Source organism: Marmota flaviventris, chromosome 6, assembly GCF_047511675.1.
Source record: "Marmota flaviventris isolate mMarFla1 chromosome 6, mMarFla1.hap1, whole genome shotgun sequence".
In the NCBI taxonomy this organism is placed as follows: Eukaryota; Metazoa; Chordata; class Mammalia; order Rodentia; family Sciuridae; genus Marmota; species Marmota flaviventris.
Window position 1 is genome coordinate 691,004 of NC_092503.1, and position 17,582 is coordinate 708,585.

General features: G+C 47.4%; 1 protein-coding gene across 3 annotated transcripts in view; it reads left to right on the forward strand.

The window, feature by feature from the left end:
- Wdr27 (WD repeat domain 27) overlaps positions 1-17,582 on the forward strand; it is a 137,521-nt gene that overhangs the window by 32,487 nt on the left and 87,452 nt on the right. For all 3 annotated transcript variants that reach the window (XM_071612844.1, XM_071612846.1, XM_071612845.1), the window contains exons 10-15: positions 1,088-1,194; positions 2,267-2,334; positions 2,587-2,708; positions 3,379-3,461; positions 5,809-5,887; positions 7,677-7,754. In XM_071612844.1, the coding sequence (XP_071468945.1) occupies positions 1,088-1,194; positions 2,267-2,334; positions 2,587-2,708; positions 3,379-3,461; positions 5,809-5,887; positions 7,677-7,754 (537 nt within the window). The remainder of the gene's footprint in view (positions 1-1,087; positions 1,195-2,266; positions 2,335-2,586; positions 2,709-3,378; positions 3,462-5,808; positions 5,888-7,676; positions 7,755-17,582) is intronic.

Sequence of the window (17,582 nt, forward strand, 5' to 3'; positions counted from 1 at the left end):
ATTTCTAAGAATTGGTAAATTTGGTTTGATTTAAGCCTCTTGAATAAAAGAAATTAGATGGTTTCAATTCTGCTCACCAAAATCTAGGCAAATCTTTACCTCTGTAAGGGCACTTTTCCTTAGAACGAGGCATGGTAATCATAACTCATTCTGACTTCTCCTTTCCCTCCACGTGTGCCATGTATTATACATTTAAAAGTAATCCCCTGTGAATTTCACTTATTTATCTCTGTGCCGGAGAGCGACATGTGGAGGCCTCGTCAGTGACTAAATGATATGTAATAACTGTATTCACCTCTCCCCTAAGACCGTGTGAGATAGCTTAGAGATGACGAATCCCACAGAAGACAAGCCTCCTGTCTCCTCTGGATGGAGTGGGAGACGAGAGGTGGGCAGCTGGCCCAATGGCCTTGGTCCTAGGAGTCCAGAACTCCCTGCGGGCCTCATCCATTGGGACCAGCAGGCTCAGGAAGGCAGGCTGACCTTGTGTTACAGTCTTAGTTTCTGGACCAGAGGCAGAGGGTTCCTCCTGTCCTCCTCAGAGAAGGGGAGCACCTGCAGGGCAGGGCAAAGCGGGAGCACCCCACCTCATGCTGTTTGCAGGACCTGAGGGTCTGGACGGTGTGGAGCAGGAACCTGGGGTGGGAGGGCAGACTGCTCCAGCAGTGAAGCCAGGAGCTGGGCTGCGCCCTGACAGTGGGCAGCCAGAGCTGTCTGGGGGAGACCAGGGGGCTCTGACTGGGGTTCACACTCGGCCTGCGAGCTCTGCACTCAGGGCAGTTGGTCTCCTCTCTGAACTTGCCTCCTCCTGTAATGAGGATCAGACTTAGGTGGGGCCAGCCTGTGGCCACCTGGGGTCACTTGCCTCTAGGAGATGGCCGGTGGGTGGCCATCAACCCCACAGATTTTAAGGTGCAGGTAGGAATAGGACGAGCCCACCGACTGCAGTGCCGGTGCACACACCTTCTGGGTGCCTGCAGGGGGCACGTGCTGCCCCCATGTGTGGAGAAAGGGCAGCAACACCAGGAACATGTGGAGCTAATCTTGAGGGAGAAGTTCTGCTGACGATGTTCCTCTTGCCTTAAAGCAGCCTTCCTTCTGAGAGCAGCACCTGCTTGTGGATTGCAAGTTCAACTGGTCTGTTCATATTCCACCTGGCAAGCTTGGAACTGGAGCACGCATTACACTTCAAAGGTGAGACAGAGTTCAGTCTTCTCTGACATGGTCTCTTACACTTGAGGGTTTCTTGGAATGACATGAGGGGTGGTGAAAGTTTAGGGGTGCAAGCCTACCGCTCAGGTTTGAAGGTCACTTTTATCAGAAGCAACGTGGCTCCTTACCTGTGACTTCTGTGTTTCTAACCCAAAGGACACTGTTTCAGTCCTGCATTTCCCGACCGTCTGGCAGAACCAGCACCTGTGGTGTGCATCCCCCCCCACAGCCCCTTCCCTGTGTTGCTCAGCCTTTCTGCACCCCTCTGTGCCGTGTCCCGGCCCTCTTCTTCACATGCACCAGGCTCCTGTGCACCCCCTCTCCCTGCACACACATGCCCTGAGTACTGCCAGCTCACAGACCCCCGTCTCCATGTGTTGTCACCCTAACCTGAGGCCCTGTCCTTCCTGGCTCTCGGTCACTCTCGGGTTTCTGTGCCCAGCAGGAAGCAGTGGCACTTACCCGGTCCTGGCCTCCACCTATCTGCAAGGTGTCCACCCTGGCCACTCTCTCCTCTGCACTGGAGCCAAGAGCTTAGGGCCTCTTCTTCGAGGCTCACTTGGGTTGGTCCTTCTGAGGCTTCCGAGGCGTTCAGGGTGGAGTCGCATTCCTCTGCTGGGCCACATCCCATTCTCGGTCCTCCAGGGCCCCTGGTTCTCGTCGGGTGCCCCAAGGTCACGGCTTTCCTTCTGTCCTCTGAGTCCTCCAGACTGCAGGGCGAGTGGACCAGTTCAGGCCTCTTCTCCACTGACCTTGCCCCCGTCCCGCCCCTGCTGTTCAGCATCAGGGCCACTTGCTCAGTCCTGGGAGGTGGGTCCTCACTGGAAGCTCCCTTCTCCTCTCTCTCCAACACTCGCACAGCCTGTTGCGGCTTCACGTTTGTCACCTCCTGCCCAGTGTCTGGTTCTGGGCCTCATGACAGGGAGGCCCATCTCCTCCCTGGCCATGTCCCTGGCTACTGGTGCAGGTAACCAGGTGGAATGGATGGGTCTGCCAGGCTCGGTTCCCTGGCTTGCCACCTAACATTGTCTCCTTGTCTCTGCTGCATGTCAAGACTTCAGGTGCCTCAGCGTCCAGGTGGCTGGTTCCTGCGCTGTGACGAGCCAGGCTGCTGACCACAAGGTCAGTGGAGGTCTCGCCCCCTGCTCCTGCCAGGCGCATCTCCCGCAGCACTGCCAGCTGGCATGTCACAGAGACTGCCCCGAGTTGTGCATGCTGTGCAGCTGCACGCACCTGTCGAGTGGCACAGCTTGGCCCACGTGCGGCAGGCTTGACGTGGAAAGCCGTGCTGTGAGGAGGGCTGTGGATGTAGACCTGCGGTCTCCTTAGTGTCTGGCCATGTCATTAACTGTGTCACAATGCTGTCCTTCATAGGCCTTTTGCCTGCTCACGTCCATGTTTGGGAAGAGAATTGCTATACTGGAAATCAGCCTGGATACTCTGGTGAGGTCCCAGCAGGGCCCTGTCCCTGAGAAGGCACTGTCAGTGCTGGCGAGGTACAGTCTGCTCGAGGGCGATGTCCCCATGTGGGTGTTGATTGTGTTGATCAGTGAGCATTTTTCAGATTTTTTTCTTTTTGGTACCAGGGATTAAAGCCAGGGGTGCTTAATCACTGAGCCACGTCCCTAGCCTTTTTCTTTTTTATTTTGAGACAGGTTCTCACTAACTTGCTTAGGGTATTGTTAAGTTGCAGAGGCTAGCCTCCAACTTGCAATCCACCTGCCTCAGCCTCCCAAGTCACTGGGATGACAGATGTGTACCACAATGCCTAACTAGATTTCTTTTTATGTTAAGAAATAAAGGTAAAATTTAGTAAATACTCAGCCATCCTAACCCTATGTGAAAGGAATTATTGTTCATACCATTGCTTCTTTTATCTTATTGAAAATGAAGGGATTCATTGTTTAACACAAAATACTATTTTATTTCAGAATAGAATGCAGATTATAAGATAGCACGTTTATTAAAATATACTGAATTTTCCGTTCAGAACAAGAATAAGCTTAATAGTTTTTATTTCCAAATATTGTAGTTTTTATTTCTAAATATTGTGTGTCCTTGTCTGTGTGAATTAATCATTTGTTACCATACTTATCGTGTGTGTTCCATTGAGCAATTCCATTTTATCCTTGTTTGCTTTATAGCCTGGCTTTATTTTTGTTTCAGCTCCTGTGTTCTACCAACTTCTCCCCTGTATCTTGGAGTTGTTAAGGGGAAAAGTACTAAACCTGCTGGTCACAAACAATCTGGTTAGTAGAATACACTCTGAAACATAAAAGTGCAAAGCTGACTAGTTCCTGTTGTAGGCAGCACTGGGAAGTGCTCTGTGAGTTCTGCCTCTCAACATGCCAGTCGCTGTGCTGTCCTGCCTCTGCTGCAGCCCTGCCTCTCTGGAGTGGACTGCACACCCTCTGTGGCTGGGCAGGTGTGCGGTGTCTCTTCCTGAGCTGGGGTCCTTCACAGGCATTCAGAGGCTGGCTTCACACCGGTGGTTGTGTCTGTGGCCAGGGCTGGGTGCACGTGGAGGGTCCCCAGTGACCACACGTCCTGCTAATCCACCCTGCGTACTCCAGCATGTGTTTCCCAGACAACCAACCATGATGTAGTTCTATCCAAAGAAACTGTGATCCTTGGTCTCTTGTATTGGCCATACCATGATTCATTATTCTTGATTGTCTAAAAAATGCTTTTTTATGCCTTTGTTATTAACAACCTACTTGTTGCTTTTTTTCCAAGAAAAGATCTGAAAGTTGCTTTCATTTGAGAGGCAGGCTTCCTTGTGTCCCAGTACTCACTGTGTAGGAATCACTGATATTTGCTTCTTTTTTTCCCTTCAATGTTCAATCTGAACTCTTAACTCAGTAGTGTTAAACGTCTTACTTGGCCTGCTTAAAACAATTCAGGCCCTCAAACAAACCATTTTTATATTCTGCTCACAGACACCGCAGAGCTGGCTCACACTGTACCCTCCCCTTGCAGGAAGCTGTCCCTGTGCCTGCCTTCTGACCTTGGCTGTGCCCATGTGTGCCCCAGGCCTGGCTGTGGTGGACACCCACCTCCTTGGTGTTTCTGGGAGCTCTGCCACTGGAGCTCCCTGTTCTGAAGAGTAGGAAGTCATTACACGACTTTCCTCTACGGTGGGCAGTCCCCTGCCATGTCTGAAGAGTTCACTCATTAGGTGTGCTTGGTTTCAATGGGGTATCATTTGGGGTGTCAGGTTTGAAATAGTACCAGAAAGCAAAGCAAAACAAAAAACACCTATCACTTAATATTATGCATTTATCCATTTTTCTGAAGCTATTTTATAATTTGCGCAAAATATTTATCTTTAGAGGCTGGGGCTATAGCTCAGTGGCAGAGTGCCCGCCTCGCACATGTGAGGCACTGGGTTTCATCCTCAGCACCACGTAAAAATAAATAAATAAAGATATTGTGTCCATCTACAACCAAAAAAAATATTTAAAAAAAAATTATCTTTAACATCAAGGATTAAATTTATGCAAAAGTAAATAGTTCTGGCAAAATTGTTTTTCATCTGAGAGCATTTTTGAGGTTTGCAAGTATTTGTGGTAAGTTCATGTGTTGCTGGGTTTTTTGTGAAGCACGGAGAGGGTGTCTGTGTGTGTGCCTCTGTGTGTGTGTGCATGTGCGTGTGTGTCTATGTGTGTGTGTCTGTGTCTGCGTGTGTGTGTGAGTGTCTGCGTGTGTGTGTGAGTGTCTGTGTGTGTGAGTGTCTCTGTGTGTGTATCTGTGTGTGTGTGTGTCTGTGCGTGTATGTCTGTGCATGTGTGTCTGTGCGTGTATGTCTGCGTGTGTGTCTGTGTCTGTGTGTGTGTGTCTGCGTGTGTGTCTGTGTCTGTGTGTGTGTGTGCTGTGTGTCTGTGCGTGTGTGTCTGTGCGTGTGTGTGTGTGTGTGTGTCTGTGTGTGTGTCTGTGCGTGTGTGTGCTGTGTGTGTCTGTGCATGTGTGTGTCTGTGCGTGTGTGTGTGTGTGTCTGTGTGTCTGTGTGCGTGTGTGTGTGTTAGAGCTTGGTCAGGAGTTCCACTTCTGTTAGAAGGCACCAGGTGTCGCCGTAGCCAGGCTTCCTTGGTGCTCTGTGCATGGACACGGCAAGCAGCTGTGTCCTTCTCCTAGAGAGGCTGTGTGCGTCTGGGTCCTTAGTAGGAAGGCCGTGCTTGTCACTGATGGACAGATGCTGCTCCCAGACACTGCTCCCAGGCAGTCTCCTACCCTGCCCGCAGCCCCAGGGCTTCCTTCCCACCTGTGCTCCAGCCACGACTGGAAGCAGCACAGCACAGAAGAGCTGGCATCGTCCACGAGCGTTTGAAGGGCACCTTTGAAGGGCACTGTGTTCTGCCCATGCAACTGAGTGCAATTTAAGGAATGAGAGGGAACTGTCCTTATGCTTCTCATTCCCATGGTTAGTCTTCTCTGGCTGCTGTGTGGGCCTGCACTTCACCATGGGGCCTCTCGACTGTAGGTCAGAAGCTCCTCTGGTCTGTGTGGACTTCTGTGTTTTAAGAGACTGTGCTCTTTCTGTGTTCACAGTGAGTCGTGACATTAAATATCTGCTGCTTCTCTAATGTCTTCCCACAGCTGTGCAGAGTGCTGTGGGGGACCAGCCCTTGGTTTTCCACACCAAAGTCAGGTCGTCCGGTTACGCATTGCCACCGCGGTGAGTACAGAGCAAAGCCGTGGCCCTGCCTCAGACGTGGGTTCAAATATGGACACAGATGGGTCCTTGAGGGTCCCATCATGGAGAGGGGCAGGGTTCTAAGCAGGAGCTGTGATGTGGTGGCGGAGACCCCAGAATGTCTGTCCCTGCAGTGGGGGGCACTGCAGCAGCAGAGGTTTATTGGGTCACTACTGTGTACTGGGCCCCTCCTAAGCCCACCCACTCTGGTGAGTGAGAAGCTAGGATGGGAACAGGAGGAGTGGGGTGTTGGGAATGGTGTGGCCCACCACGGCTGACAGGGCCTTTTTTAGAACTGCAGCACTAGAGCACTGAGATTCAGGTTGTTCAAAGCCGAAGGGAGAGGTGCTGACTATGTGAGGTTCACAGTCAAGGAAATGCGAAACACAGGATGCCTAGACTACAGCTGAGTGTCGAGATCCCCTGGCCCCTCATAAGCCTTGAATTTCTCAAAGGCAAATTGTCTTTCTTTATTGAATGTAGACACCCCCTGCCAAGTCGGGACCCTTTATTTGTCCTTCACATAGTGACCAGAGCAGCCCTGTTACCTGGAAGCACCCTATACGGCCCCTTTGCTTAGAGCACATGGCAGGCCTTGGCTGAGCGCCCCTGCCTTGCCAGACTGCTGCCCTCGCCTCCCCGCTCCCTCCAGTCTCTCTCCAAGTCCACCTCCATCCCCAGGGCCCTGCTCAGGCTTCGTCTGGGCCGAAGTGCCAAGCTTCTCTGGTCTCAGTCTCTTCCACTGCCATGGCCCTTTCCTGCATCACTCTTTCTCTTTGGCCTCACCAGTAGCAGGCACAACTGTTTCACTTAGTGTCTGATCTGCAGACCCCTGTGCTTGGGGTGACACTTGGCACCTCAGATTCTCTTATGTGACACTTGTAAATGGGTGAGTGGTGGATGGATGGAGGTAAAGATGGAGAGACAGGCATCTGGGTAGAGAAATGGATGGGTGAAGATATGGAGAGGGATGGAGAGAAGGCTAGATAGAGATGTGGATAGGTGGAGAGAAGGATGATAAATGGATGGGTGGAGGGTTGGAGAGAGGATTACAGATGGCTGGACATATGGATCAGTGGGTGGGTAGGTGGAGAAATGTACGGTGGATGGGTGGAGATGTGGATGGATGGGTAGAGAGATGAATGAGGATGGAGAAAGGGATGACTGATAGGTGGAGGGATGGATAGGAAGGGACTGTGGATAGATGGAGATATGAATGGATGGATGGAAAAATGGAAGATGGATGGAGAGATGATTGGATAGAGGGGTTGATGAATGGAGAGATGGACGCATGGAGGGAAGAGTGAATGGTTGGATGGATGGTTGGATGGATTCTAGATTTGTGTCTCAGCAAAATTATGCATCAGTCCATATCCCTAACCTGTGGGTGCCTCAGTGCCTGTGGCATCTGTGACATTGAATGTGGACTCCTTGGGCCACTGTTTTGAGGCATGCTGTGGATGTGGGACGGTGTGCTGGAGCCCAGGGGAAAGACGCAGGTCCCAGGTCATGGTGTCCTTAGTGCCTTGCTGCAATTTGAAACCTAACAGGAGAATTTCAGGGTAGCATTGCAGGATATTAGAAAGTTTTGGAGATGTGCAGCATGGTGACATCTCTGAGGTGTGGGATAGAGGGACAGATGGAGGACGGAGGAGCAGGAGACAGCTGAAACTATTCATGCAGGTGTGTACATATTCCTTCTCCTGTAATATGTAGATCTCTTAAGAAATTTAATCTCTGAAAGTGACATGTAAGCATTTTCTTTCCACAGTGTCACTATGTTTTCACCAAAGACTAACATCAAGAAAGATGGTAAAAGATCTTCAAAATGCAAGATCAATTGCAAACGGTATGAAAGTTAGTGAATGCCTTCCAAGTAAATTTAAATAACTTAGATGTTTAAATGCTCTATCTGATTTTTCTCAAACAGGTATAAGACTGTTTTTGTCAGCTTTTCCATCTCTGACCAAGTACCTGATAAAAACAACTAAGAGGAGGAAAAGTGTATTGGGGTGTAGGGTTTCACAGATGGCCAAGTCCGTTGTTGTGGTCCTAAGGTGAGGCGGGATATCAGGGGCAAGGGCCCAGTGGAGGACGGCTGCTCAGCTCATGGCATGGTCAAGAGGGAGAGAGGAGGGGCAGGAAGGGGCTGCAGGAAGGGCAGCTCTGCTATGGCACACCCCACAGCCCACTCCTCCTGCCACACTCCACCTGCCCCATTCACCCCCAGTCAGTCCATTCCAACTCGTCCATTCAGGTGTCAGCTCTCACCGTCCAATCATTTCACCTCCGAACATGCCCGCGTTAGCAGGACGCCTCACACTTGAACCATAACAGAGACCTTGTATGCGTACGTTAGTGTGTATGCAGACATGGGTCTCTAGCTGTACTATTTGTAGGTATCCTTTTAGTCAGATTCTTTTGGTGTTGATTTTCAGACACACTGCTCTTCTTACCACCTTGACAATTCTGAATATTTATGTTTTGTTAAAATTTAGTTTTAGAAGAGAGCTGTCCTGATGATTAATCCTGACGAGCATCCAAGACTGGAGTGGATGAAACGAGCAGCTGAAGAGCCACTGCTGTTTTCAGTGGCTGCTTGATTTGGAGGTCCCTTCTGCCCAGCAGGGCCAAGCCCTGACCCTTACTCTGACTCATGATTGGGTGTGCAGAAAGAAGAGCTGGGTCCTCCTAGGCTCTTTGCAGGGCTGGGCCATGATGGGAAGAGGGTATGGGCTATCAAAATGAACATCGTTTTAATTTGCATTGTATTTGCATTTGGGCAATTATGTTTACAGAAATGCTTCAGAACACTGATTGCTTACTAGCATGTGTTAGCTGTACATTTTGGTGAGGGTTAGTGTAGGATTTAAACACATGATCAAATCCAGCCTCCATTATCCACCCTCCTCACCTGCTTCTTTCCAAATGCCAGCAACATTTTGGTACATTTAGGTCAACTTTTCTTTAAACTTCTATGTGTCAGAATAGGCAGTATTTGGATTTGTGCCTCTGGATCATTTCACTTGATATAATGCCCTCCAGTTCCATCCATTTTCCTGCAAATGACAGGATCTCTTCTTCTTTATGGCCGAATGATACTCCATTCTGTATATATGCCACATTTTCTTTTTCCATCAATTGGTCAGTGGGCACTTGGGCTGGTTCCATATCCTGGCTACTGGCAGCAGCGGCCCCATGTCCCTGGGCATGCGGGCATCTTTCTTGTGAGCCAAGTGCCTTCTGGGCTGCTGTGCTGCATGCCAGTCCAGTCTCAGTCTGGGGGCCCCACCTGCCCGCCCAGCAGTGTACAGGGCCCTTTGCTTCATGTCTTCATTGACCTTTGTTAGTTTATGTTTTGATAATAGTGTTCTAATTGGAATGGGATAGTATATAATTATAGTTTTAATTTTGAGTTGTATTTCACTAATGGCTAATAATAATGAGAATCTTTCATAGATCTTTTAATCTTTCTTTTTGTTGGTTATTTGTATTTTTTTAAGAAGGGTCTTTAGAGCATTTGCCCATTTTTAAATCGGATTATAAGGTTTTCAGATTTTTATATTCTGCATCTTGCTTCACCCGTGTTTATTGGTGTGTTCTTAAACTTCTGCAACCCCCTGTGCTTCCTGGTGGTGTCACGTCACAAAGGGATCCAGCGTGTGCTGCAGCAAATGCACCTGACCACAGAAACTGTTCCGCCCAGTGTGAAGCTCCGCACTGATCTCGGGTTCTTTCGGCCAGTGTCTCTTTCTGCAGGGTGCTCCTGCTTTGCAGACTGAGCCAGCCGTCCCTCCCCTCGTGTGGCTTTGGCCCTGTACGTGTTCTGTGGGGAAGTGAGATGCAGTGCTCCCTAGCCTTGGCCAGGCGCAGGCAGGCACTTGTGAAGAGACTGCGCTGTGTTGCCGTAGGAGGGGCAGGCCGGCCCAGCTCCTGGGTGTGCTCCTGGCTCACACCAGTGGCGCTGGGTTTCAGAACCATGTGCTTTCACATAGTCGTCTGTGTTTTCCGCCCACCTACTCGTGCCATGTGTTTCCCTCTGTGTCTCTGTAATAAATGTATTTGGGTAGTTTTAAGCCCAGTCCACTGTGTGGGGACTTAGGTGGGTGAGGGACATGCCAGGGGCACACATGCCCTGAGGAGAGCCAGTGGAAGGGCTCTGTGTGTCCTGTGGCCACGGCCTGCTGGGACCTCATGACAGGAGCGTCTTCCCTTGGGGAGGGGCTGGTGCTCATTTCCACGGTGGCTGTAAGCAGTGTGTGTGGCTCACTGGAACGGAGTGACTCAGTGACTCAGGTGGGAGGAGGCGTGGGTTTTCAGCTGCACATGGGTGCAGAAGTGGCACGCCTTCAACAGGGCTGACCTGGAGCCAGGAGTCTGTCTCTGCCTCGCAACCTGGGCAGCACTGTCCTCCCTTGGGGTGCTAGGCCCGGGCCCCAGCCCTTGCCCCGGGAGCAGCAGCTCACACCCTATAGACTTCCCACAGCTGCTGTGAGCTAGGTTTTGTGTCAAACCGTGGCATCCGCAGTTTGTGTGGGAGTCTGAGCGTGCACACTGCAGGTGAGGCCAGTGGGGGTACAAAAGACCAATTTTTTAAAATTATAAAACAAATAATGGCTTGTTTCCATTAAAGATTTTAAATTATATTCCTAAATAGTTGCATAGGAAAAATTGGAAAGATTGTGTGTACAAAACTGGTTATTGTTAGTGTGGATTTTTTTAAAAAAATATTTATTTATTTATATGTGGTGCTGAGGATTGAACCTGGGGCTTCAATCATGGTAGGTGAGTGCTCTACCTCTGAGCCATAAACCCAGCCCTTTTGTTAATTTTTATAGCAAAAATATTTGTTTTTTACAATGAAAATAGTAGCTATTTTGCCCTGGTTGTATTTCTAGGAGGAAAACAGGAGAGTTGCTTTTTCTCTTCATTTCCAGAACTCTGACTCACAATATAGTTTTTCTTCTTAGCAACTGAAACATGGATAGACAATCAGTTTCTGTTACTTCTTACCAATAAGATGGTTCTGAAAAGCCTTTGGAGTGACTGAACCAGAAGCCCAAAGGCCCAAGTGGCTCTGGAATTGGGGAGCAATCTAGATTCTACAAGGTACATTAGGAGGTGGACGATTCAGGTCTGTTCTGGAGCTGTTGCTTGGAGCCGGAGGCATCGTGCTGAGAGCAGGGTGGTGTGCTGGTGGAGAGGGGGCTGGCAAGTGCGGGCCACTGTGGGCAGCCCCTTCAGGTGGCATGTGTGGGGAGCGCTCAGCCCTGCAGCATGGTGCACAAGGCTTCTACCTCATGTGTTCCTGTCGGGTCCCTGGGGAGTGTCTGACGTGGAAGTCAGGGTGTGGCCTGCTGCACGTGGCGTGGTTCCCACTCGCTTACGTGCTCTTGCCCACGGAACTTCAGTTGTCGATTCTGCACATCCAGGGGCCGTGATAATGATGTTTTTTGTGTGTCTATATTAGACACAGGATTAAAAAACAGATATTTTTTGATTAAAATTGCTTTGCATTGGGATGTAGCTGTAGCTCAGTGGTACAGCACCTGCCTTGCACATGTGAGGACCTGGGTTTGACCCTCAGTGTCACATAAAAATAAATAAAGATATTGTGTCCATCTACAACTAAAACAATATAAAAAGAAAAGAATTGCTTTGAATGCATCAGAGCAAATTGGCGATTATTTAAAGGTCACTCAATAAGCCAAATATGAAGCTAAAATAAATTATTTCCTAGCTATTTAATTGTCTGGGTGCCTTTGCTCTAATATTGCTTCAGAGACAAATGTGCTAAATTTTAATGAGGAAAACTGGTGATATTCCTATAGAAGGAGCTTTTTAACTTTCCAGATAATCGAAGAAGTAACAATATAGTGTACTCTCATGATCTTACAGGGGTCCCATCTAAATCTAGAAATACCTTGATATTTTTTTCTGATAGCAAATTTTATAAAAAATAAGACTGCTCCAAAGACTTTAACTTTCTAGCAACTCTGATTCTCAAAAGTATATAATTTAGTGTTCTTTTAAAAAATTGTCTTTAGTTGGGACCCAACACCAGGATGTACCTTGACATGGTCAGAAAAGCTTGGAAGCAGCCTGCTCCACTTGAACCCCAGCACTTCCCCTCTCCCCAGCTCCCGCCTCCTCTCCATGGGTCCTCTTCAATCCGCCTACTGTCTACGCCACAGTTTTAGATCATCACCCTGTGGGCGGGCCTGATGCTGGGCCCCGGCTACATCCACGCAGCACATATGGAAGTTTGCTCAGATTCTTTCCATCTCTCCCCTTTCCAGTCCTTTCTTCTTCCTCCTCAATCCCCTTCCTCCACTTTACTGATATTTCCTCTACTTGGATGAAATTCCCTCTCCCCTCTTCTTCCCCTCTTCTTTTCTCTTCCTTCCCTCCCCTCCTCTCCCCTCCCCTCCTCTCCTCTCCTTTGCCTTTCCCCTCCCTCCCTCCCTCCCTCCCTTCCTCCCTTCCTTCCTCCCTCCCTCCCTTCCTTCCTCCCTCCCTCCCTTTCTCCCTCCCTCCCTCCCTTTCTCCCTCCCTCCCTCCCTCCCTCCCTTCCTCCCTCCCTTCCTCCCTTCCTCCCTCCCTTCCTCCCTTCCTCCCCTCCCTCCCTCCCTTCCTTCCTCCTTCCTTCCTCCCTCCCTCCCTTCCTCCCTCCCTCCCTTCCTCCCCCCCTCCCTTCCTCCCTCCCTTCCTCCCTCCCTCCCTTCCTCCCTCCCTCCCTTCCTCCCCCCTCCCTTCCTCCCCCCCTTTCTCCCTCCCTCCCTCCCTTCCTCCCTCCCTCTCTTCCTTCCTCCCTCCCTCCCTTCCTCCCTCCCTCCCTCCCTCTCTTCCTTCCTCCCTCCCTCCCTCCCTTTCTCTCTCCCTCCCTCCCTCCCTTCCTCCCTCCCTCTCTTCCTCCCTCCCTCCCTCCCTTCCTCCCTCCCTCTCTTCCTTCCTCCCTCCCTTCCTTCCGTCCGTCATGCCTTCTTATTTTGTATCAGCTTCCACATATCAAAGGAACTTTGGACCTTTGACTTTTGGGGACCAGCTATTTCACTTAGCCACAGTCTCCAGGTCTGTCCATTTGCTGGCAGATGACTAGAGTCATCTTTCTCTGTGACTGAGTCGTACTCCACTGTGCATGCATATCCCATTTTCTGTATCCTCTCATCTGTTGAAGGGCACCGAGGTTGGCTCCATGCTCAGCCCCTGACTTGTGCTGCCGTAGACATTGGTGTGTCTCGTCACTGTAGTATGCTGATTTTAAATCTTTTGGACATACACCAAAGAGTGGGATAGCTGGCTAAATGGTGGTTCCATTCCAAGTTTTTTGAGGAATTTCCATGCTGTTTTCCAGAGGGGTTGCACCCATTTGTGGTCCCACCAACAGTGTATGAGTGAACCTTCCCCTACATTCTTGCCAACAATTATTGTTACTTGTATTCTTGATAATTGTCATTCCAACTGGAGTGAGGTGAAATCTCAAACTAGTTTTAATTTGCATTTCCCTAATTTTTAGAGATGTTGAACTTTTTTTTTCATATATTTGTTGACCATTTGCCTTTCTTCCTTTAAGAAGTGTCTGTTTAGTTCTTTTGCCCATTTATTGATTGGTTTACTATTATTATTTTTTGTGGTAAATTTTTCGAGTTCTTTATGTATTCTGGATATTAATGCCCTATCTAAGGAGCAGGTGGCAAAGATTTTCTCCTATTCTGTAGGCTCTCTTTTTATGTTCTTGATTGTTTCCTTTGCTGCTCAGAATCTTTAATTTGATGCCATCCCACTTAATGATTTTAATTTTATTTCCTGAACTTTAGGAGTCTTGTTGAGGAAGTCAGTTCCTAAGTCAACATGTTGGAGTGTTGGGCCTACATTTTCTTCTAGTAGTTGCAATGTTTCTGGTCTGATTCCTGGGTCTTTGATTCACTTTGAGTGGACTTTTGTGCAGTGTAAGATATAGGGGTTACATTTCATTCTTCTATGTGTGGATTTCCAGTTTTCTCAGTACCATTTATTGAAGAGGATATCTTTTCTCCAAAGTATCTTTATGGCACCTTTGTCTAGTATCATAAAACTGTATTTATATGGGTTTGTCTCTGTGTGTTCTGTTCCATTGATCTTCATGCCTGTTTTGGTGCTAGTACCATGCTGTTTTTGTTATTATAGCTCTGTAGTATAATTTGAGGTCTGGTATTGTGATGCCTCCTGCTTCATTTTTCTCACTAAGGATTGCCTGGTTATTCTGAGTCTCTTATTTTTCCAAATGATTTTTGTGACTGATTTTTCCTAGTTCTGGGAAGAGTGTCATTGGGATTTTGATGGGAATTGCATTGAATCTGTGTAGTGCTTTTGGTAGTATGGCCATTTTGACAATATTCATTATGTCTATCCAAGAACATGGGAGGACTTTCCATATTCTGAGATCTTCTTCAATTTCTTTCTTCAGTGTTCTATAATTTTCATTGTAGAGGCCCTTTACCTCTTTTGTTAGATTGAGTCCCGAGTATTTCATTTTTCTGAGGCTATGGTGAAGGGGGCAGTTTTCCTCCTGTTCAGCAGACTCACCACTGGAGCACAGGAATGCAGCTGATTCATGACTGTAGGTCTGGTGTCCTGCTGCTTTCCTGAATTCGTTTATGAGTGCTGGCAGTATTGTGGTGTCATGTTTGGAGTCTTCTGAGTATAGGATATGTCAGCAAAAAGATAATTTAAGCTCTTATTTCGTATAGGGATTTTATTTCCTTCTCTTGTCTGAATTGCTCTGGCTAGGGTGTCAAGGACTATGTTGAACAGGAGTGGTGAAAGTTAGTAAGTATCCTTGTCGTCTTCTTGTTTTTAGAGGAAATGTTTTGTTTTGCTCTGTTCAGAATAATGTTGACCTTGGGTTTGTCATATATAGCCTTTACAATGTCGAGGTATGTTCTTTTATCCTTAGTTTTTCTAGTGCTTTAAACATGAATGGGTGCTATACTTTGTCAAATGTTTTTTCTGCATCTATTGAGATAATCATGTGATTCTTGTCTTTAAGTCTGTTGATGGTAGTGAATTATGCTCACTGATTTCTCTGTTGAAACAACCTTGCATCCCTAGAATGAAACCCCCTTGATCATTGTGCACTATCTTTTTAATGTTTTTTTTTCTTTTGTTATGCAATTTGCCAAAATTTTATTCAGAAATTTTGCTTCTTGCATTTAAATTTTAATCTCATTCTTAAGGTTTGGAAAATTTCCTGATATTATTTTATTGAAATGATTGTGCCATCCCTTTAGTGTGTATTTCAGAGACTTCATCTATCTCAGTGATTCTTAAGTTTGGCCTCTTAATGTTACCCCAGATTTCTTGAATATTCTGTTCATTCTTTACATATATATATATATATATATATATATATATATATATATATATATATATATATATATATATTTTAGTTGTAGTTGGACACAAAACCTTTATTTTATTTATTTATTTTTATGTGGTGTTGAGGATTGAACTCAGTGCCTCACATGTGCTAGGTTGAACACTTTACCGCTGAGCCACAACCCTGGAACCTGTTCATTTTTTTATATTCATTTTTTAGTTTTGGGTGGACACAGTATCTTTATCTTTTATTTTTATGTGGTGCTGAGGATCAAATCCAGTGCCTCATGCATGCTAGGGGAGCGCTGTACCACTGAGCTACGACCCCAGCCCCTGTTCATTGGTTTTTAACGTCTTTTCTTTATGGTTGACTTTATTTTCAAGAGTATATGCTTTGTCTTTGAGGTCTGAAAGTCTGTCTTCAGAGTGTTCTAATCTACTGGTGGTGCTTTCCACTGAATTTCTAATTTGGTTTATTGATTCCTTCATTTTGAGGATTTCCATTTGGTTCTTTTTCAGAGCCTCCACCCCTTTATTGAAGTAATCTTTCACTGCCTGAATCTTCTCTGTAATTTCAGTTCTCATGTTCTCTTTTAGCTCAGAACATTCTAACTATGGACTTTCTAGATTCCTTCTCTGGCATGTTGTCATGTTTGGATGTGCGTTGTCCTCCCAAGGCCCATGTCTGAGACAATGCAAGAAGCTTTGGAGGAGATGTGATGGGTTTAAGAGCCTTCACCCCATATTAGTGAATTGATCACGGATGGGATTGAGTGGGAACCAAGGGCAGGTGGGGTGTGGCTGGGGGAGGTGGGGCGTTGGGGGCCTGGCTCTGGGTATGTGTGTGATTCTGGCAAGTAGAATCTCTCTGCTTCCTGACCCACGTGAGCTCCTTCCCTCTGCTGCCTTTCACCATGATGTCCTGCTGGCCGAGTCCCGAGGAGTGGAGCCTGCTGTCTGTGGACTGGGACCTCTGGAACTGTCAGCCCCTAAACCAGCTTTCCCTCCTCTATAATTGTTCTGGTCAGGTCTTTTAGTCATAGCAGCAAAAAATCTGACTAAACACATTTCCTTCACTTTTGCATTGATGGAGTCTGTTTTTGAAGCATTTTGGGCGGTTTGGGCAGCTTGTTTCCCTGCTTTGTCACATTGTTTGAATCTCGACTCATCTATCGGGTACTTCTCATTCCTTTTAGCAAGGGACTACTTTGTGAGCTTCTTTCTTCTAAGAGCTCTGGGTTGGGTAAATATGCAGGTACTGATATTTTCAGTCAGTATGTGACCTCTGCCGATTCCAATGTCAGCACCACTTTGAGGGACGCCACTGAGTCCTCCTCGCTGTAGTCACTTCAGACTCACGCTCTTCAACCTCACGGGAAACAAAACAGGTTGCTGTGGTTCTCCACAGTTCCTTAAACCCATGTTTGAACTTGTATATGGTTATGGAATAGGTAAAAAAATAGTTTTTTGCACTTGGTAAACTTACATATAACTGTAAATGAGGGATACAGTGGGGGGGGGGAGAAAGATTGGGCAAAAAAGGAGAGAAAAAGTGGGCTGGGGATGTGGCTCAAGCCGTAGCGCACTCGCCTGGCATGCGTACGGCCCGGGTTCGATCCTCAGCACCACATACAAAGATGTTGTGTCTGCCGAAAACTAACTAACTAACTGACTAAATATTAAAACTAAAAAAAAAAGGAGAGAAAAAGTGAGACAGAAAGAAAAAATGAGAGAAAATATATAAAAGAATGATTCACAGCAAGGTAGAAAGGAGAAGTGGATGGTGGTATTTGAAGTAGCAATAGATAGAGCAAGAAGATGAAAGGAGGGTAGAGTGAGCAATATAAACTAGAAGAAAGATAGGAAGGTGGGTTCTAACTAATGCTCTAAACCACTAGGTGAAAGACAGACCAGGGGGTGGAAGGTACAATGCTGGCTATGGGGGTACAACTATCATCCAAGTCAAAGAGTTATTTGTGGTAACCCAGGTCAGGGTGGAGCACAGTCTTGTTGCTTCTTGGATAGGATTTTATTGGGGTTTAGATAGTTAGCAGATGTCCGTGTCTTTGCTCTAGATCTCTTTAGAATTGCAGGTGCACAGGAGCTAATTCCTTAGTTGCTATGAACCTGCCATCAGCTGGTTCTGGCTTGTCAGCTCTGGGGCCTGCCACTGACTGTTCAGAGGGTGCAGTGTTGAGGCTTGGTTCTTTCTGTTGTGTGAAGGTTTCAGGATGCAGGCTCTGGAGCTACCCAATGACTGCTGTACCTCTTCTCCTCTGTTTGATTGTGTCCATGGTGGTGGAGATCCTGGTGGCTGTCC